General features: G+C 43.4%; 1 protein-coding gene across 4 annotated transcripts in view; it reads left to right on the top strand.

Moving 5' to 3' along the window:
• Nucleotides 1-9,581, top strand: part of RAB8B (RAB8B, member RAS oncogene family) — a 29,189-nt gene extending 19,608 nt beyond the window's left edge. The window contains exons 6-10 of one of the 4 annotated variants that reach the window (XM_040077141.2): nt 254-319; nt 2,393-2,443; nt 2,913-2,937; nt 5,289-5,361; nt 9,404-9,581. In XM_040077141.2, coding sequence (XP_039933075.1) covers nt 254-319; nt 2,393-2,443; nt 2,913-2,937; nt 5,289-5,338 — 192 coding nt within the window. In that variant the 3' untranslated portion in view covers nt 5,339-5,361; nt 9,404-9,581. Of the gene's footprint in view, nt 1-253; nt 320-2,392; nt 2,444-2,912; nt 7,006-9,403 lie in introns of those variants that run through there. The other 3 variants (XM_040077140.2, XM_040077138.2, XM_040077139.2) reach the window with 3 other exon arrangements.
• Nucleotides 9,582-21,370: the final 11,789 nt, after the last annotated feature.

Here is a 21,370-nt window from a genome sequence, read left to right as displayed (position 1 = left end):
TTTGGTGAGAAATGAATGTCTTTTGTTTTGTTTTGACTTTATTTGAGGGTATGACGAGTTCTAATACGTTGTCTAATTGTCTTTAATGTTCTTGCAAGAGAAAATAGAAGTGAAGCTTGCTCGGTTCGGTTTTTAAAGCTTGTTGCAGCATGCAGCATCTCTTCTACTATGAACCTATTGTCAACCTACGTGTGAAACATTCCTTTTACAAAGGAACTTCAAAACCACTGAAAATCTTTAACCTCTCTTCCAGTTAGCAATTGATTACGGAATCAAATTTTTGGAGACAAGCGCAAAATCCAGCATAAATGTGGAAGAGGTAAGAGATGGGTGCTACACTTGGGTGTTTCTTGAATTACTTCTGTGGAGGTATGCTCCATGATCTGCTGGGCTTTCTCACCTGACCTGGGACCTGAAGTCCCAACTGTGCTCCTGGGTCTATTGCTATGATTCAACTGTTTCTGGTTTTCTGGTAGTGTCTGGAATTGTTTTAAAAATGGGTGTTAAAAGAGTAGTTTGCTATTACTGTAGCAAGCAGTTGCTTTAGATGTCTGTGCCTTGCTAGTTAAATTTCATGTCCTTTTGGACAAGGAATAGGTGTAATTTTAGAACAGTGCCTTGTGCAGGAAATGGGATTCTTTACTTTTAGGATAACATGCTACTCTGTCACAGAGCCTTCAGGTTACTACTAAATGCATGCTGTGCAGATGAGGCTGAAAATTTGTGTATTAACCTGGAACACCAGGTCATAAGCTCATGTTACAGGAGGAAGAAGACTCCCAGTGCTATTTATAGATTTATAATCTGTTTTCCTGCAAATAAATGTTGTGCTAAACCCACAAGATTTCTTTTGAGGGCATAAGGAAATGGAATCGGAAGGAAGAGTGGCCCAAGTCCAGTCTAACTATAAATCACTTGTGTCATCTCAGGGAGGCTGGGGGGAGGATCTGAGCTGGATGGGAAGTGTGGACAAAAAAATAATTTAAAAAAACAGTTAAATTAAGACTTACTCATCCAGCAATGTAGACTTGTGTTGTCCTTATACCTAATCATTTAAAAGTCTTTCTATGGGATACCCTTTAAAAGTCCTGCAAACACCTCCCTAATTCAGCTCAAATATCTGACAAGTTAACTAGAAACTGAAGGCATTGTTACTTTAAAATAACAAGAGGGATGTTGTGCCAGCCAGGCGTGGTTTTTTCTGATTGTGGGGTGATTTTTATACAGGATAGAGTTGGACTGATCTGCATCATGCTGCACCTGGACTAGCTTGACCTGATTTTCACAGTGTCCTTGTGACTCTTAGAGCAGACACTGGAAGTGGGACCATGAGGAGTCAATACCAGATACCTGAGTTCCTCTGGAGGGTTGACTTGCTCTGTCATGACATGGCAGTTTCATTTTAACCCCTGCATGTCATGAAATGCACAACAGTAGTTTGTGCTTAGTCCAAAATGTTTGGCTCTCTGAATATTTTTTTTAATTGTCATGTGAATGGTGAAGAAAGCATTAAAAAATGCAGCTGGTGTAGGCATTTGGCAATCACTAATGATTTTGTTTACTTTCCACCAAATACTTCACTTGCAGGGAATTACACAATTATGATATTCTTGGGATCATAAGTGAATTAATTTATTTGTTGTGATTTATTTACATTAAATGAGTGCCTGTCTTCGGCTATATTCCAAACACAATGAGAGGGGAAATGTTTATACTTCTTATATTCTGGAACTGTCCTTACATTATTAGGGTCTCCAGACAGCCTAAAGCCTTGCTTTTTCCTGCTCCTGGAGAATTGCAGAATTTTCCTGCTACAGAAGTTTCTTTGCTCCTTCATACATTGAAATCTGGAATACTGAGATTTGCCAGAGTACTTATTCTTGGATTTTTGTTTTGTTTTTGATAGATATACTGGAAGCTTAATCAGCCTTATGGAGAGTCCAGGAGTAAAGCTCTTGGAGGACAGAAAGCAAGCTAACCTTAATGTGAATTCCCAGGCTTGCCCTTCTCAAACCTCTCTGGGTTCCTAATTGTGATGCACTCTTCTGCTTGAGGGGGGGAAATAAAAACAGGATTAGTATATGCAGCCTTGTTTTCAGCTGATTTTTCTTTCTCCCCCCAGAAGTATGCAGTGAGAAGGTCTGTTCACTTGCTTCAACAATTGGCAAGATGGAGACTAAAAAGAAATAGTTTTTTTCTTATAAAGCATGTTTACTGAAGTTTTAAATATACAGATATTGTACATAGACTGTCTTGCAACTTAAGAAGTGCTTCTAGTGGCCTGCAGAACACTGTATTGTTAATGTGTCTGGCTATTCCAAGTTTATCATGTTCCCAATGTGCCTTGTGACTGACTCTTCTTTGTTTTTTCTTTATTTCCACTCCTCACCAGGCGTTTTTCACACTTGCACGAGACATTATGACAAAGCTCAACAGAAAAATGGTTTGTATTTCCAATTAGCATATAAACTAGATACAGTGAGAGGACAGCTACCTTAATACTGAGTAGTAGCCCTACCAAAAAATTCCTGGGGATTACATAAGTTACTAGATCAAATTTAAGCAAAGAGTGATTTATCACACTTTATTACGGATCAGTGCATAACTATTCGTTATTTTGCATGAATATTAACACTGGGCTGTCTGAAACTGATGTGTTCTTCCAAAATGCAATAGTGTGATCCATGTTTTATTATGTAGTCTCTTCTCCAGCTAATTCTTGAGATCTGGATTGTTATGTAAATGTTTATCTTTTTTACCAAGTCATTAACAAAGTCTGGATAACTGAGGAGCTCAAATTGCATCAGATCTCTGCTCTGGTTATTGCCTAGCAGAGGAAGTGGGGAGGGAGACTAGGAAAGCTAGAGATACTATTTTCTGCATTTTATGATGTTGACACTCTTCTCTTTCAGAATGACAACAGTTCGTCGGGGGCAGGTGGGCCAGTAAAAATAACAGAAAATCGATCTAAGAAGAGCAGCTTCTTTCGATGCATGCTACTTTGATGAACTTCTAATGATAAGACTGCAGCACACTTAGAACCTTTTCTGCTTCTTTGAAAGCACAGGGTCACAAAGCCTCAGAAATAATACCACCAAGCTGCTGCTGAGAGCTCCATTGAACGTAGACTGCGATACACAAATACCAAGTGGATTTTGCTCACTAAGCCTATTGACCTGTCAGGCTCTTCTTTCTCAGATATGGAAGCTATGAAGTGGAGACACAAATGCAAGATTTAACTTGTTTTCCTTTTTTACTTTCTGTTTTATTGCCTGTTGCAAAAGCTGCTATGTTTCTTTTAACTTTGCACATCCATATTGGCCTCTTACTGCCTGTTACAGCACAATCTTACGTTTGTATTTGCACAGTTTGACTTGTAAGTAAGATTCTTAACAGATTTGTGCACAGTTTTCTTTCTCTTTTTAAACAAATTTATTTTCAAGCAGAAGAGCCAGGGGAAAAATTACGTCTCATTTCCATTATTTTCTATGCTGTATACTCGTGGCCATGCAGTATGGATGTTGTTGCTCTAGTGATGGGAATTACTGAAACAATTGGCATTTAACAATTTGTACAGATTTTGTCTCTTACATGCACAAATCTGTTTATGCAGAAGCTACGGCTTCTATTCTGAATGTAGTATGTTGCTTTTCTTTCTTTACCAGACTTAGCAAAGTTGTGTTCTGAGTTGCCAGTCACTGTCTGATTCACAAATGCACCTTTCAGTTATTTGAATAAACACAGTGTCTTTCCTCACTTAACTTCCCTTTGTTAGCTCAGACTGTCTGCTCCTTTTTTTTGTTTTTGATGAGGAAGTACACTCTGGATTTGAAATCACCACAAATTGGCCTCGTCACTATCACTTAAGTGGCTTGTGGAAGCTGAATGCATGAGTTTTGAGTAACCTCTTTGTGGATTCACTTGTTCAGAAATGACTGCTTCTAAAGGTGACTTCCATTTCTACTCTTAATTCTAAGGATAGTTCGTTAACGTCTGTAAGCATTGGCACTAAGGAAAGCTCACATGAGGGCTATAATGTACTCCTAGTTATGCAGTTAATGCTGAATGTGTGTCTTTGGCCTGCTCGAGCAGTTGTTTTTTCATCCAAAACTGGTACAGTGACCTAGACTGTTAGAAGCAGAGGTGAAACATAGTTGCCTTTTTTTACTTAACTGAGCATTGTATAACGTAGTCTTTGTTCTACTACTTTTTTATCGTCTTCTGAAATTTTTCCTCAATGAGCAATTAAAACAGGTGCTTTAGTTCTGTTGGTGTGCCAAACGTGGACCATTGTAAGCTTTAACTACAAGTTTGTGTCCAGCATGTTTGCTGTTGGGGGATGGGTGTGTTCTGTCATTGTCAAAGGAAACATCTGACATGCTTGCTTTTGCTTCACTTCGTTGTCTGGAGTTGTAAACAGTGAGTTAGTTGTTACCACAGATACCCATTTTGTTGTGTCAGGTACTGAATTTGTCATCTCTGGGTCTGTTCGAAATAGTTTGAAGGTGAACAGGCCAATAGCGCTAGATGTAAAGCTTTTGATTTAAAAAGGTTTGACCTTAGTAGCTGGTTGCATAAAGTTTTAGGTGGTTATCAGCCTGTCCCCACGTGTAGTTTAATAGAAGTAGTTCTTGTAGCTAGACGGTGGATCTCATAAACTGCTGTTGCTGCACTAGAACAGAGAAACCTTCGTGGCAACAAGGTTTAGTGAAAAAACAAAGCAACCCTAACTGCTCTGTTGTCTACCCTTGACATTTTTCTTGGACAGGCTAAAGCAGTTATGTTTTCTGTATGGTTAAAAAAAGTGCTTCTATACAGAAAGTGTTGTGACACCAATTATGAATGTTGTTTATTTTCAGTAATTTACCTCTGACTTATTTGGTGTCGTAATACTTTGATTTTTATCTCAGGGGTTGTCTGCAAACCAAAACTGACATGTTCTGTGTTTGGCACTGTTTACAGAATGCTTTGTGTTGTTTTTCCTGTCTTCACTGTGTGGTTAAATGTTCATTCAATATTAGTCTCCATGAACTTCCCTTTGAAAGAGCCTGTAAGTAGTAGAGTCTATGAAGTGCTTCTTGAAGCAGCAGCGAATTGGGGTATCTGCTCTGTATGGGGGAGGGTGGGAGGGAGAAAAAACTTGCTATTTTCTTACATTTAGCTGTGCTAAAATGTACATAAATGTGAGGTAAGACCATAGGAAATTCACTTTATGCATGAGAAAGTACTGCAGTAAATATTTCACTTTGCTTATTGTTCGTGTACAGTTCATCTTTTTCTATTTGTAGAAGAATTTAATGCAATTTTGTTGTCATCTGCTGAAACTGAAGAATTCTAATTTCATGTGATCTTATGGATAAGGTAAAACGCAGATTTCTTTCTTTGTTTTTGCCCCCACCCCACTTCTCCAGCAGTATTAAATGGCTGAGTGGCTGCACTTTATCAGTGTGCTAACTTTTGGTCAGTAGAGACCTTTCTGTGTACAGTCTGCCCTGTCAGACGTGGAAAAATGTGCTGTATCTTAGCATGCAAATCAGCTGTATGTTTTACTGGGATATTTTAGCTATGGTTTCCTCTAGACAAGCGGGTGATGATAATGGTGTGTTCTGCCTACGCATCAGATGCTGGGTATTACAGGCTTTTCTAATGTCACTATGATTGTTTCGTGCAGTCTCTGTTGTTACTTTGCTCAAGACTATATAATCTTAAGTTTTGAAGGACTCTTAACTATACCTCAGTCAACTAGTTAGTACTCTAGTGCCCATTAGAATGAAAGTCATATACTTATTATTCATTTAGCAGCAAATGTATTTCTGTTTTCTTCCAGAAATTGCCATTAACCTTTCAAGAAGGCAGACATTTTTTGGTGGATTTCAATAAAACAAAAATGCTGCTTATGCTTTGGAGTTTTAGGAGAACTTCCCCTCAGCCCCATGTCTGTGCATATCTTGACCGATATTTTTCTAAATGGTTTTTTTAAAAAGCCAAATGAAAAACGGTCTCAGTGCTTTGCAGTTTTAGCTTTCAGTCTGTGCTCAGCAAAACATGCACAAGAATTTTTTGTTGAGTGTATATAGAATATGTTATTGACTTATCTGGGAGTTCTAATATTGCTAAAGCTTAAACCACTCCTGAAACTTAATGCAGCTCACTTTTCTCTTTGGGGGACAGTCTCAGAAATGCTGATTGACTTTTCAGACCTGTAGTTCTTTTTACAGAAAATATTTTCCATTGTGACTTTCTCATATTAGTCTGCTGAAGTTAAGTGAATTATGTGGATCATTTTCACAAGTGAATAAAGAAGTGTTGAATGTACATATCACATTAAAATATTGTGAAAGCATAATGATTTGAAAGTCCATCAATAATATGTAAAATGCATAAATGTGTTATTTGTGAAAATGCATCTGTTGTTTGGTTACCTGTTAATGTAACGGAATTTTTGCAATGTTGAACTTCCTAAGGATTGGTCTGTAGGTGATAATTGGTCTTTTTTCTCCTCTGTTCATTGAACTGCTTATACCATTCTCACTCTTAAAAATAAAACTTGTATTTCTTTCTTCCAAAAAAAAGGCAGGATTTACATTGATTTTTCTTGTTTCTGGTGAATTTAACTATTTCAGTGCATTCCTATGGCCTTACGAACATTTTTGCAAATAAAACTTCAATTACCATTATTTTAATGCTATATAGCTACTAAATTCAGAATAAAAAGTATAGTCCTTGAGAAAATGCTTAATTTTGAAATAGAAGTGTTCTGCTGTGTGTGTTTAAGCACATTTTACCTCTGGTATAAAGGTGTAATGTGAAAAGCTCCTGCAGATAAAAGTGAATTTGTCATGTGGTTAACTTGTAAACCTAATCATTAAATGTGTATTGATGTATATAGACAAAAAAACCCCAAACCCAGCTCCTAAGAAAACCTTCATAGTCCAATAGTTTTATTATTTCATGTGAACTTTTTTACAATGTGTGTCTCAAATAAAAGTTACATAATGAAAAGCATATTGGAGTATTTTGTATGAAATATTCCACGTAGTTTTTATATAGTTGGCATTTCCACTCTACTTTTGATACGTTTGTTGTGGAAAGGTGTCCAGCTGAGTTGTATCTGTAAAGCTGTTTAGCTAGTGATAAAGCACAAGGGTTTTTGTCTGTCTTTGCTTGGTCCAAAACTTCACTGGTCTTTAGAGTTGTCCAGAAAAATCGTTTATTTCTGTAGTGATTGCTTAAATCTAACTATATTATTTTGATAACCTTCAATTTCCTGAGAAACCATTTTTCCAGACATACAGTGTCATGAAATGCCCTTTTAAAGTAGCTTCTAAGCAATGCCTGTAAAGGTAACATGAGACACGATTTCCAATTTAAGACTCACCTACCCACTTAAGCTGTTAGCATTCTCTTTTTTTGTTGTTGCTTTAAATCAGCATTATATGAAGGGTATGACTCTGAAATAACCTGGAGCACAAATATCATTGCATCAATATAGCAAATATTGTCTGTCCAGTGTCCTCCAACACTGGGGAACAAATCCCAAATTGAGGGATTTTGCAAATACTTGTTAGTTGTTAATTAGCAATAGTTTCTGCCTTCCAGATTATTGTGATTCGGCAGTAGCTTGCAACTGGTGCAAAAATTAGCAAGAAAGAAGGGTTTTATCTACCCAAGACAAAAGGAAGTTAATAGTTGAGCCATCCTATGTAATAAATAGGAAACTCAGGGATGACAGCTTCTAAAGTGTGTTTTCTATGTGTTCCCCTCATCAGCTATATTAACTGAGAGGATATATCATCTCTGCCCTTAGCAACATAAAGCTAGAGTTCCATCCTTGTCACACCTCACTATTTCTTGATTCTGGTTCGCTTCATTGTGCTTGTTTTCAGACTTGTGGCAGACAAATTTGCTGCTGTAGGAGCAGCTGTTTAGGCATTATCTTACATATCCCCTAGATCTGAACGGGCTTTACATGCTCAGCAGTCCTTAAGTCCTCGCAGTAGGTAGTGACATTGTAAGTACATTTGCATTCTGTATTTGTTAAAAGGAAATAGCAGACATACCTACACTACATAAAAATGGTGATTTCTTACAGCTTCTCTCTGGATCTATTTTTGGTTGCAGACTAGCAATTATGATACAAATGCTGCACACTTGTAGATCAGAGACAAGTTGTTGGTGCCACATGCAGAATGTATCCACTGTTTATAATCTGGTAAATTGCCTTTTTCTTAAATTATTTTTTTTCCAACTTGGTTGACCAGTGGCTCTAAAGAATTCTTGAACTATACCAAAGTCATCAAGATAGTTAAGGTTTCACAATAATTTTTCTTCAGGAAGATTCTTATCTTCAAGAGATGAGATACACAAATTAAGCTTTTATATTGCATAATGTTCTCACCATCTGGAGGTTTAAAGACACGGCATGGCATGGCATGGCATGGAATGCAAAATATACTGAAAAGTTACGCTCTTGGATGTGTTGTAGTTGCTTCAGAAGTTTTTTACTGTCTTCAGTAGAGCATGTCAGCAAGAAGCTGCTGGTATGGACAAATGCTGCAGAGTTCTGAGCACATAGTTGGTACTTATTGTTAGTTCAATTTGTGAAATAAAGTTATGAGCAGGATATGAGCATTTTCCACATCTGAGGAATTACCAGGTTTAATGAATTGTGGAAAGTGTGTGTAACTTAAGCTGTACTACTGTATATACCATACTGCCTCCAGAGTGACCAAGAACTCTGTGAACATCCACTAAATCTTGAGAATTTCACCCTAGTTAATCTTAATTAGCTTCCTCGAGTAGGTAGCTGAGATGACTTACTGCAGTTGTGACCTTTTCTGCCCATGCCACCTCTCCAGAGCCATGTCCAGGACACACAGCTCTGACTGGTGTCCCAAGGCCTTGTGTTGGTACTGGGCTCTCAGACTTGCTTCAAAACAGGTTTTGATTTCTCAGGGAAATGCTACCATTGTGCTCACTGACCTTTCTGACTTAGTTTAACCCCTTTGTAGAACAGCATAAAAGGATGATGCTCCTGTGACACTTCCTTTGGGACAGGAGCTGGCAGGGCCCAGGACTGACGCCCTTCTCTGCTGCATCCTCTCCTTCAGTGCTGCCTCACCCACAGACATGTTTTTGTATGCAAGTGGAAAAGTGCAGACTTCACTCACCCAATTAACTATAAGTGAAGTGCAAATTCTGTTTTTTGTTGTTTTTTGTTTGTTTGTTTTGGGTTTTTTTTTAGAAAAGGTGACTGTTTAATTCATTTTCATGCTGTTTGCAAATTTGTACTGCTACTTTTACTTACTTACTTACTTACTTTTTTTTTTTTCTTTCTTTCTTTTTTTTTTTTTTTTTTTTTTTTTTTTTTTTTTTTTTTTTTTTTTTTTCCCCTCCTCTACAGGCAACATAGGAACTAACTAGCTCTGGTCTGTATTCTAGATGAAGGACAGAATTTCTTCAACAAGGCTGAACAACTTCCGTCCCTTGTCTTAATGCTGCCAAATGCCGCTTCTGAGCTTCCTCACTCAAACTGCAAAGACTTTGTAACCCTCACACTTGTGCTCTGAACCAATAAAACACAGGCAAAAGGCAACCACGTGTCTTACAGTACTGTTCATATGTAATTTTCCAGAATAGCACTGGTAAATGTACATGAAATTCGAAAACGGCTGAGCAGCTTGTGCCAAGTGTGGTGATGGACCATCCTTTAAAACCAGGTCTTGATTAATTAATTGAGTTCCATATGCTGTTTAGGCAGACAGGGCGGTTACTCTGCAACCGCTTCGGCTGCTTGAAGGGAGGGCAGGGACAACCCTAATGCTGCACGAGGCAGGGCTGGAGCCCTTCCCCTTCCTGGTCTCCCGCGCAGGAGCGGCGAGGCACCAATGCCCGCCTGGCTGAGGGGATCTGCGGTCAGAGCCCTCTGCCCGCCTGGCTGAGGGGATCTGCCGTGAGAGCCCTCTGCCCGCCTGGCTGAGGGGATCGGCGGCGGGACCCCTCTGCACGCCTGGCTGAGGGGGTCTGCGGCGAGAGCCCTCTGCCCGCCTGGCTGAGGGGATCTGCGGCGAGAGCCCTCTGCCCGCCTGGCTGAGGGGATCTGCGGTGAGGCACCTCTGCCCGCCTGGCTGAGGGGATCTGCGGTCAGAGCCCTCTGCCCGCCTGGCTGAGGGGATCTGCGGTCAGAGCCCTCTGCCCGCCTGGCTGAGGGGATCTGCGGTCAGAGCCCTCTGCCCGCCTGGCTGAGGGGATCGGCGGCGAGGCCCCCCTGCCCGAGGGGATCGGCGGCGAGGCCCCTCAGCCTGCCTGGCTGAGGGGATCTGCGGTGAGGGCCCCCTGCCCGCCTTGCTGAGGGGATCTGCGGTGAGGGCCCCCTGCCCGCCTGGCTGAGAGGATCGGCGGCGGGACCCCTCTGCCCGCCTGGCTGAGGGGATCGGCGGCGGGACCTCCCTGTCCGCCTCGCTGAGGGGATCGGCGGCGAGAACCCCCCCTGCCCGCCTGGCTGAGGGGATCGGCGTCGACGCCCCTCCTGAGCGGATCAGATGCGAGACCCCCCTACCCGTCCCGGTGAGGAGATCAGCGGAGAGACCTCCCTGCCTTGTCCCGGTAAGGAGATCGGCGGTGAGGGCCCCTTGCCGCCCCGCTGAGGGGACCAGCGCCAGCTTGCGGGACCTCGAGCCGCCCGCGCCCTCTTCGCACCGTGAGGCGGGCGTGGCCGCGGGTCGGTGCCGTCGGCAGCCGCACACCCGGGGCGGGCACTGCGGGAGGGCGGCGGCCTCGCATTTGTGGGCAGAGGCCGGAGGGCAGCACCGACGCGGAGCTTTCCGCGCACGGTCGCGGAGGGGCGGCCAGGGTTGGGGATGAAGACGGCTCCGAGGTGCGCCTTTCTGAGGTGGTAAAGGCATCTCCCGCCCGCCCAGGCCTCTTCTCAGACGCTCCTGTGGGTACCCCACGCTCACACCTCCGGGCGGGGAACACAGGCACGGCTCCCCGGGAAACCAGCGTGGTCCGGGAGCGCGACCTCGCGGGCCCAGGCTGCCCCGAGCGATCCTCGGCGGCCATAAATGTTCCCAGCGCCGTGTCCCACGGCCTCGGTCACCCTCTGGGCGGTGACCCCGCCGTGCGGAGTACGCCAGGTGCGAGCTGTGCCTGCGTGCACCTGGCAGCCGTGCCGTGGTGCCTGGGGATACTAAACCCAGGGATCTTCACGTGGTGGTCGCTGCTTGGGTTACCCCTGGGGCATTCCTGAGGAAACTCCCTGTGCTGGGTTAGGGTGAGGGGCAGGGCCGGGAGGGCGTCCGGGGCGCGGGGGCTGCGCGGCCTCTGCCCTGCACAGGTGACCGGGGACCCGGCGGGGCAGCCCCGGCCCCGAGCCCCGGCTCCCCAGGCGGGGCCCATTCCGGCTCTGATGTCTGGGCCGGGCCTTCATTTTCGTACATACTATTTCATGTGCGCTTTTGTGCATACTCATTTCAAACCCCTGTAGTTAATTTCTAGTGCCTGTCAGGTATTCCCAAGAACCATAGCTATGGCAGAAAACAGACTACTACCAGAAGTGTTTTTAGAAGCTGCTTATACTTTTCTCTATTTTTCTACACAGTGTAGTTAGGCTAGTAGTCCTTTCTCTTTCACCATTAATGTAGGTTATGTAGCTGGTTTTCAACCACCCTGTCCACATTAGAGATGAAATTGCTAGTTTAAATTTCTCTTAAAAAAGAGTTTCTTTGTCATGGGAAATGCACACTTTAGCATGTACTTGTTTTGTGGTATTTACAACTCTCTAACAAATTTATTTGCCTTGTGGAGATCCTCAGTAGAGATTTAAAATGCTAGTGGAAGGTGCAATATGTATGTCAGGAAAATCCACAAACGTCAGAGGTTTATGTCAAAAAGGAGACAGAGGAGTCCTTCAACTTTATTTGAATGAATGGAGAGAGTCCACTGTCCTGCACACCCACGGGATTTTCTCTCTCGAGGTTTCAGAGGGCACAGCCTCTCTTTTATTCTAAACTCCTGGCCTTACTCCCGGTAACAAACCGCTGCCCAGAGTCAGTAGAAACATTAAGAGCCATTTCAAAGACGCTAACACTCGTCAAATTGTTTGTAAATATATTAGCACACAGCTTTCCTCTCATGTATAACAGTTCTTCAGGTTTTTCACCACCTCTTTGGTTCAAGGGTTTTTGTGCTGCTGGTGCCCCTGCTGCTTTCTTCCCATGTGTGTTTTGTTCCTGTGCAAACTGGGGGTAGCCATTAAGCATTAGTACAGAAAACTGTCATTTTTGGAGTGGTGTTTTCTTTGCTGCGCCGAGAACTATTCTGATTTACCTATGACAAACTTTTGAAGTAAGTTATGTGATATTTCTTGTTCACTGGAGATTGCATAAATGTGGAATCATATTGGACGAACAGCGTACACTATTTAATATCAGTAGTTCTCTTGAGCCAACATAATTTCTCAAAAGTTAGTTTTTATAATAGAAAATAAAATTATTGCAGCCTTAAACCAAATAACAAAACTTAGGAATGGTAACTTTTAAATTTGTTTCATTGGTGCAATTTGGAGATCTAACACAGCTAATAGGGTTAACTCTATTAGTTAACCCTTGAACTTTCATATGGAGGGCCACCTTTTAGAAAAAAAAGAGACTTAAAACAGAGTTTATAATTCAGTTATCTTTGAGAATATAATTTCAACATGCCCCACTTTTTTGGGTAAGACACCCTAAGAATTTAGAGTGGTGTGGTTTGCTAGAGACCTAACTTTTCTAGCAAAGCAAGAAACTATTCTTTGTTCTTTATTAAATACACATGGAAAGCTAAGAGCAAAAGAGGAAACTGGTGAAAATTGTCTGCGCCACCTCTTTTGCTCTTTCACTTTTTGTGTAGCAATTCCGGAAGGAAAAGCCCTCCTGGATAGTCCTCCAGAGGGCACATGACCTTGGGTTGAAAAAAAAGGTTACTGAGGTTTTGTTCAGCATGTTCCTTCAAGAAAATCATAGAGGAATAAAAATATAAAACCTAGCAAATATTTTGGTTTTGTCTATATTTTTCCAGTGGGTGAACTCCTGGGATATTTTATAAGACCTGTGCAATCTGTCCAGAAGCAGTTAAAGTTTACTTCTGTATGAACAGCTCAGAAATGTTCTGTGCCGGCAGCCTTTAGGCAGTGTGCTGGAAAGTGAACCAGTGAACATAAACTCGTGGATCATGGTGCCTGTGCAAATATGAGGTGTGCTTATTAATTGAAAAGAAAGGGCTACTATTTGAATTTATCAGTGAAAAATGAGATGCATCCAAAGTGATTCAATTTTTATTCATAAGTTTTGACAGCTGTGTGTGTTACTAGCTGATAGGAGCCTCTTTAGTCAGCTGCTGTTGCCACTGTTTGTTGCCATTGCTTAAAAAGCATTTGGTGTTCCTGGCAAGATACCTGGGTCAGTAGTATGTCACTATTAAATTTATATTGTATGTGCCTCCAAAAATGATTTAATATACTAAAAACATAGGTACCTACTTTGGTAGAAAAATAATCCTTGAGTATAACACTTGACTTAAAGTTCCTTGTTCCATGGTAAGTGTTCTGGCGTTCATGGGTTTTTTCGCATTTACTTTTGCTGTTGTTTCCAAACTTGCCTTACGGTGTTGAGAGGAAGTAAAAAAAGTGCCAGCTTTTCTGACTTTCTCATGTGTGTGTCACTAGATGGTGCCATTTCACTTCTCTTGAATCAGAAACGATCACATATTCTTTTTAGTAACAGCTGTTGGTTATGCCTTTAAAAGAAGAAAAATTGGTCTTCTGAGGGTTTTTTTGTGAAACTGTTGGGGTTTTTTTCTGAGACTGTGCAATATAGATGTTTTGAGTGAATCAAACGGATGTATTAGTGAAAATGTGCAAAATTTTAAAGTTCTGTTAAATTGTCATCAACTTTCAGTTTTGCATTCGTTTACAGGTTTTACTGATGTAACACAAGATCAGACTTGACATAAATATGCATTTTAAATGTAGAATTATTTGAGGGTCTTTAAGAATCTGCAGCTATTGTGAACTATGATCCACCTAGTACTTCAGTTGAGGCATAGTGGTTTTCATCCGCTGACAGCTGCTCTGCATTTCTCTGTGTACTGAAAACCGAAAAGAGCAGAGTTAACAGTGCCTCATTTATATCTCTTGCTGTAGTTCTGGGATATAACAGAAACCACTTTGTGCCATTTCATGTAACATGCTTAAAGTTGTTCGGGGAACTGTTGTTTCATAATTTTACATAGAAAAGTTATGTCACACAATTACTGTGCTGACTGACAGGTGCAAGTGATGGATATAATTTTCAAGTTTAACCACTAAGTTTTCTGTTTAGCTAGTCAGAAATGGAGAGGCTTCCAAAACCATTTTTGCGGAATGGTTTGGACACCTTTTTTTGTGAGAATGGCAAAATAGAACTTTATATTCACAGGAACACTTGTTATTAATAAAACTACTTATTTTGAGAAATCCTAATATTGGGTTTGACTTGCTGGTCATTTCTCACTGAGAAATGACCTTATAAAACTGTAGCTGCCATATTGTAGTAGAAAGTGTTTTACAATTGGACAAGGTGCAGTGAGTTAGGTTTGCTATGGAACAACTCTATCAGTTTGAGAATGTCAGGAAAATTAATCCAGAAACACTGGAGGTTTATGCCCAAAAAGGAGACAGAAAAATCCTATAACTTTATTTGAATAAAGAGAGAGGTCATGGGGCATTCCCCATGGGGTCTCTCAAAACTCTTAAGGGATGCAGCTCCTTTTTATCTTAATTTCCTGGCCACATTTTCCCTCTCTCTTCCCCATTGGCTGAGGTACTTGAGAGGCACAGAGTCCCTGAAATACCTAATAACTAAGACCCCCTTCTAGTGTATTATACCCCCCCCCTTTTTTTTTCCTTGTGTCTCTGTTTTTTTTCTCTAAATCCAGAGATTTGAGTGAATAACAGTCTGTGTCAACTAGTGGAATTCCTATGAAATTTATGGTCCCCCCCCATTGCTTCTTTCACCTCTCTGTATCTGGCCTTATCTACCATCAGGCCCATAGTTTGTTTGTAAAGACACCACCTTCTTATTCCTTTCAAGAAGAAGCAGTGAATACTTAAGTTGTGTAAAATTGTGCAGTGGGTTACAGTTCTGAGATGGAACATGGGCAGAGCCTCTGGAACTTTTACCATAATCAAGCAACCTAAAACCACCAAAAGTTCTGACTGCTTGTGTGAGCTTCTTGGTTTCCTGAGGCTTCCAAGTCACGGTCTCTTTGTTAACTCTTACATATTTTGTGAAGAGCCAAGCACATCCTAAGCACACGCGGTAAAGACGTGGAGACTTCAGCATATCCTGGTGCTGGAGCCTTGAGTCAGCCTGCACATTCTTGGCAGCTGGATTCCTCCGCCTCAAGGGTGGCACAGCCTTGTAGGGCCATCCAGCAAATCACTCATGGGTTTTTTTAATCCACTCTGAAAGATAGACATGGTGGGAGATTTTGTGTGTGAGTTACAAAGTCTGCTGTTTGCTTTTGTTGGGCTTAGTTAAAATACAGGGAATTAAAAATTCTTCTGTAAATGTTTCCTGCTGAACATGCAGCCAAAACTGAAACAAGGTGTCAGATTTTACTTTTTTGTAATGTTTCTGATTATCTGACAATTTTCAAATGTAGAACATATAAACATTGCCTTCTTTTAAAGGTCTGCATGGTAGGTTAAGCTCCAGTCTACATTTTCTAGTGATGAAGGAAAATGCCTTTTAAATAGAAGAAAAAAAAAAGGAAAAGAAAATAAAGTCTTGGTAAGATTTAAACATTCCTTGCAAGCTAATAAAAAAGCTTCACAGTGTCTTGTTGAATTTTTATGTCCTGAGCTATATTTGTGGTTGAAAAGAAGTCCACACCACAAATAAGTTATAAACTGATTTTTAAAAATATACTCAATGTGTAAGAATAACTATTTATAGTTTTCTTTTAGAATTTCAGAAAATTTGATTACTTGCAAATAATAAAAAAGCCTTGCCAGTAGTGCTGCTTGTTCAGAGCCTCTTGATGGCATCTTCCTTGTGAGTTCACCAGTTCCATTTCCTTAAGGTCTTGACAGAAGGCAAGTGAAAAGTGGGGCAGGTCATGGAGCCCCTATAAAAGGCACAGAGCTACAGCCTGGTGATCTGCTTGTAGTGTGAAAGTTGAAGGGAATATCCCACCCAGCAGCTGACCAGTTCCAGCCTCCCAGCCATGAGCTAGAAGTATTTTTTGTATCTTTGTTGTTTGCTGTGTTACTGGGTCTGCTGATCCTGTGCACTGGAATACCTGAAATGGGGGCACACAGCTGCAGCCAACAGGCTGACTATTACAGGAGCCCTGCTTTTTTTACACCTTTCATTTCTTTAAAATGATATCTTTTCATTTCACCTCTCCAGCCCTTTGACACCAGCCGTCTTTTCTCATGTGAAAAGCTTTGGATGTTACATTCCTGATACTTGGTTGAGCTTTTTTTTTTTTTTTTTTTTTTTTTTTTTTTTTTTTTTTTTTTTTTTTTTTTTCTTTAAATCAGTATTTACTTTTTGACTTGGCTTTTGTCAGGCAGCAGTTGGAAATGCACAGTTCAAACCTTCTCATGGGTATCACACATCTGGGCATCTTAATAGTTCAGTTATAGTTTTCTCCAATAATAAGACAAATGATTTAGTATTACGTTTATGTGTTTGATTAGGGTAACAGATTTAAAATTGAGGACTAGGTCTTAAACGCAGATGAGAATTAGTGTGTTGCTCTTGCTACAAAACCACTCTGTTTTCTTTCCTCCATTTTAGCTGAAGTGCTGAAGGTTTTTTTTTCCCCTAAAGTGTCTATATTTAGTATGCTTGTTCAAAGTTTGCTTTTGTTGGGTGTTAACTTTTAGGTGTATATATTAAAAATAATCCTTTGGGGTTTGTTTTCATACAGTAGAGATGATACATGAGGAATTTTTTGTGCCTCAGTATTGCCTTGGCAAATTTTGAAACAGTTAGTTATCCAAGTTGTACCCTTAAACTCTTCAGAGTGGCAAAGCAGGACCGCTGTGGGCTGGAGGGAAGCTCTTCATTGAGAGAAGTGAGGACCACGCGGGCCTTGCTTTCTCTTATCTGTTATCAATCTCTGCCACAGCCTGCTTTTTTCTGCCCATGAGCCTGTGGAACAGTCTGGATTCACAACCAAGAGGAGAAAACCAAGGACTCAATAAACTGTTTCTCAAGGGACTTCTCTAAGGGAATCTCCACAGCCCTGTGTCCCTTGCAAACTTAACAAGGCCCTCATGTATTTTACAATCAGAGCTTTGGCTGCAGCTTGGAAAGTTGAGATGTCTAGAAAACAAGGAAATCAACACGTAGGAAGGTGATCTAAAGCATGCCCTGAAAGAGGACCACACGCAAATTGACCCATTTTGCTCTGTGTGTCCACCCCCGAGGCCAGGATCTGGGTCTGGCAGCTCTGGGGAAGAGGTCGATGGCAGGAAGCCCAGAGCTTATGGCTCTTTTAACTGGGGCAGGCATCACTTTGCAAATTCAATACATTTCACAGTTCAAAGGGATATTGGATCAGTCTCCCCAAGCATGTGAGAATCATCATGATGTGGAAGAGTTGGGAAAATCCATGAGCTCCAGGGAAACTTGAATCATCCTGATGTGTAAATGAATGCACACGGTGGCCTGGACTCAGGCATTCCAGGAATGCCACACAGAACACATAACCTCTTGTGTCCAAAATTTCTGCCTTTGTCAGGGGTACTTTCCAGACTTTTAGGACCAGTCCTAAACCACTTCGTACATCTGTGTAATGCTGTGCTGTTGCTGCAGCTTTCCAAAAGGTATTGCCTTTTGGTGGCTGCCCAAGAGCCCGTGGGACGCAGGGTAACCCAAGATAATGGAAATTGGGAGAGACCACTGGAAGTCCTCTGCTCCTGCTCTGAGAAGAACAAACTTTGCCTCCAGAAGCTATGGGCCTTGTTCCATTGTCCTCTGAACACTGCCATTGTTAGACAGGTCCCTGTCTCTCAGGCAGCTCTTCCAGGCCCTGGGAGGGGCTACCAGGAGATGGAAAGAGCTCCTACAGCTGAGCCTTCCAGGTCCGTGAGGCGGAAAACCACCAGGAGATGACACTTAGGCATTGCACTGGTCACATGCCATGGCAGCCTGAAGAACACAGGGCTGGGGATGTACAGGGAATGCCACCTTCTTTGCATTGCACTCTCAGGCCAGTGACAAGGAACCCCTTTGGGGTAGAAGGGCTGGGAAGCAGAGAGAATGTCTGTTCCAACAGAGCTTTCACTCTGAGTCCTCTGGGGAGCTTTCATCCCTAATCCTGCTAGTTCATTACTGTCCATCTCCAGATCTCACCCCATAAGCCTTAGATCTGATCACCCCATGGATGGGGTGATTACTCCTTGGCAATGGAGAGGCCACATCTGGGTTGGTGTCCTCACTCGGTGTCGCCAGGGACAAGGGAGGTGATGAGAGGAGAGAGGCACTGGCAGAGGACCAGGCAGAACAAAAGGGCTGCAGCACTTGACACATGGTGGGAGGCTGAGGGCACTGCACTTTTGCAGCCTGGTGGAGATGAGCAAGGCGTGGAGAGGGGCATGGAGCTGCTGCCTCCACCACCTCCTGGAGGTTCTGGGAGAGAATGAAGCCAGACTCTCCTGAGAGGAGCACTGCCAAAGACTAAGAGGCAGCAATCCCAAATAGCAATAAAGGAAATCCCAGGGCTCCCTTGGGGAAGACAAGGGACAGACCTGGGAGAGCTGCACAAGGGATAGTGACCTCTTTCTTAAGCTGTGTCAGTGCTTAGAAGACAACAGGATAAGGCCCAGAGTCTGCTGAGGAACAGGGGGAGCTTGATCTGCCCAGAGCAGTTGATGGGAGTACAAGACCTCCAGAGCTCCATCCAGACATTCTGGGGTTGATCTGGGGTACTCTGAGTCACTACAGCCCTTGAGCAGCCACCAAAAGGCCATGCCTTGGGAGACAGCAAGTGCAAGAGGTTGCAGAGAAACACCAGGTGATCCACAGATAGGAATAAAAGGTGGGGAAATGCCCTTCATGGCAGCAGAAGGATATGAGGATTGAGGACATGAGCTCTGTTATCCCTTGAATGTCTGAGTCTGAGGCACCCAGTCCACCTCAGTCCACAGTGGGTGACTCAGGTTTGCCTGGAGCTCAGGGATTTTCCCAACTCTCCTACATCATGATGACACCTATGTGCTCTGGGAGACTGATCCAGCGTCCCTTTGAAATGTAAAATGCATGGAATGGAAAACCCCATCCCTGACCTAGAAAAAAGAGCCCTGAACTTTGGGGTCCCTGCCGTCAGCCTTTTCCCCAAAGCCGCATCCAGGTCTCTTGGCCTCTGGGATGAACGCGCTGAACAAAACAGGTCAGTGTGGCTGGGAGTCTCTTTCAGGGAAGGACACGGCATCTCTTTGATCACAAAACCAGGCTGTGGTACAGCCTGTGAACTGTAAACAATTCCCCATGGCTGTCACTCGGGCCTACAGGGGACATTCTTCCAGCTGAGCATGGACTTTCCTCACCACGGAGCTTTGCTACCTTCTGCAGAGTTGGGTCTCTTCCCCACTATGGGATTGTGTAGTGTTGACTTCTTGTCTTAACTGTACGTCTCTGATGACCCATGGAAGAAATGTCTCTCAGGATTGACCTGAGTGCCTGCACTGCAAGTTTCTGAGAGTTGACATGCGGTGTCTCTCATGGCTGAATCTAACTGTAACTGGAGCCAAATGAACCATCAAGAAGAATGAGTGACAGAAGCAATAGACACTACACAAATTCATCTAAACTCACCTTATACACTGGCTTCGGACCTTGAAGTCAAGTGGTCTTAGGAAGCTGGGACACAGATGAATCATTTCCATGTTGGGTGGTGTGAAACTGGAGAAAAATGACTGAGATGAAAGAGGCAGGGACTTCATCAGCGCAGAGGCCTCACAAGTGGCCACTCCCAGGAGTTTGAATGTTTCACAAACAAGGAATGTTTGTGGCCCCGCAGGGCTTTGGGATACGGCTTAAAAGGCTGCACTGCTCCAGCCTCTGCATCCTCGTCTCTGGCTACCCTTTCCTTGAGGAACAAGGTAAGCCTGAGTCTGCTCCCTCTTTCCTGTGGGCTGAACTGCTGTCACGGAGGCTGGTCCTTGGGCTGCCTTGGCTTGGTCCTGATAGAACTGTTGAAGGGACATCAACCTTTCCATGGTGGTGGCTGGGGACAGCCAGGAAGGGGGGCCTTTGTTCCAGCAGAAGGGGATCAATGGGGCTCAGCCTCAGGGGGAACTGCCCAGCAGAATTTGCACCTGCTGTGGTGTAACAAAATGTCCCAGTGCATCCCCAGACATCTCTAACACAGCCGTGTCTGTTGTGGAGATGGGCTGTGAGCAGTCTTTCCACAGGGGCTGTAAAGCCACTGTGCTGGGTCTCCTATTCCTGAAGTGGGGCAGCCTTCCTGTGCTGTGCCACTTGGAGGGCACCAGGAGGGTCGTGTCGTGGGAGCTGTAGGCACAGAGTGTGTTTGGAAGACCAAATGTGTCCCTGGAGAGAGCTAGGGGGCAGAGAGACTGACAGATCCTGAGGCAGGTTTGTTCTCCCTGCTCTGTGTTGCAGCTTTGCCTCCTGCACCGAGAGATGTCCTGCTGCAGACCTTGTCCCCCACGGCCCTGCGGCCCCTGTGGCCCAACCCCTCTTGCAAGCAGCTGCAGTGAGCCCTGCTTCGCCCGCTGCGCTGACTCCACGGTGTACATCGAGGCTTCACCGGTGGTGGTGACCATGCCGGGCCCCATCATCACCTCCTTCCCTCAGAGCACAGCCGTGGGATCCTCTCTCTCAGCTGCTGTGGGCAGCTCCCTCAGCTCCTCAGGAGTTCCCATCTCTTCTGGGGGCTCCCTTGGGCTAGGGGGGTCAGGCCTGTGTCTGCCTTTCCCTCGCTGTGGTCAGATCTGCTGAAGCCTGCAGATCATTCTCTTTGTCCCTGGCTAAGGGGCCGATCTCTTTCCCTCCCTGACCCCCGCACACATGTTCCTTGGTCTCTGTTCTGTGCCGCTGCTTTTGCTCCTTCTCATTAAAGCCTTTGTGCAGCATCATTGGAGAGTTGTGGTCATTCGTTCTCCTCGTCCCTCAGCTACCACCTGCTCTGCCAGGGTGAGCACTGGCTGCCGTCCTGAGCTTACCAGCAGCTGGACAAAGAACTCACAGAAAATACACCAGAGCACCAAAGCCTCAGTCACTGAGCTTGAGTCTGGAACCTGGAGATCATGGCCCTGCAGGGCCAGGTGCCAGTTTGTTCCTTGTGAGAGTTAATAGAGGTATTTTGAGTGACT

The sequence above is a fragment of the Hirundo rustica genome, chromosome 13 (assembly GCF_015227805.2).
Source record: "Hirundo rustica isolate bHirRus1 chromosome 13, bHirRus1.pri.v3, whole genome shotgun sequence".
Taxonomy (NCBI): Eukaryota; Metazoa; Chordata; class Aves; order Passeriformes; family Hirundinidae; genus Hirundo; species Hirundo rustica.
This window is presented reverse-complemented; position numbering and strand designations above follow the sequence as displayed.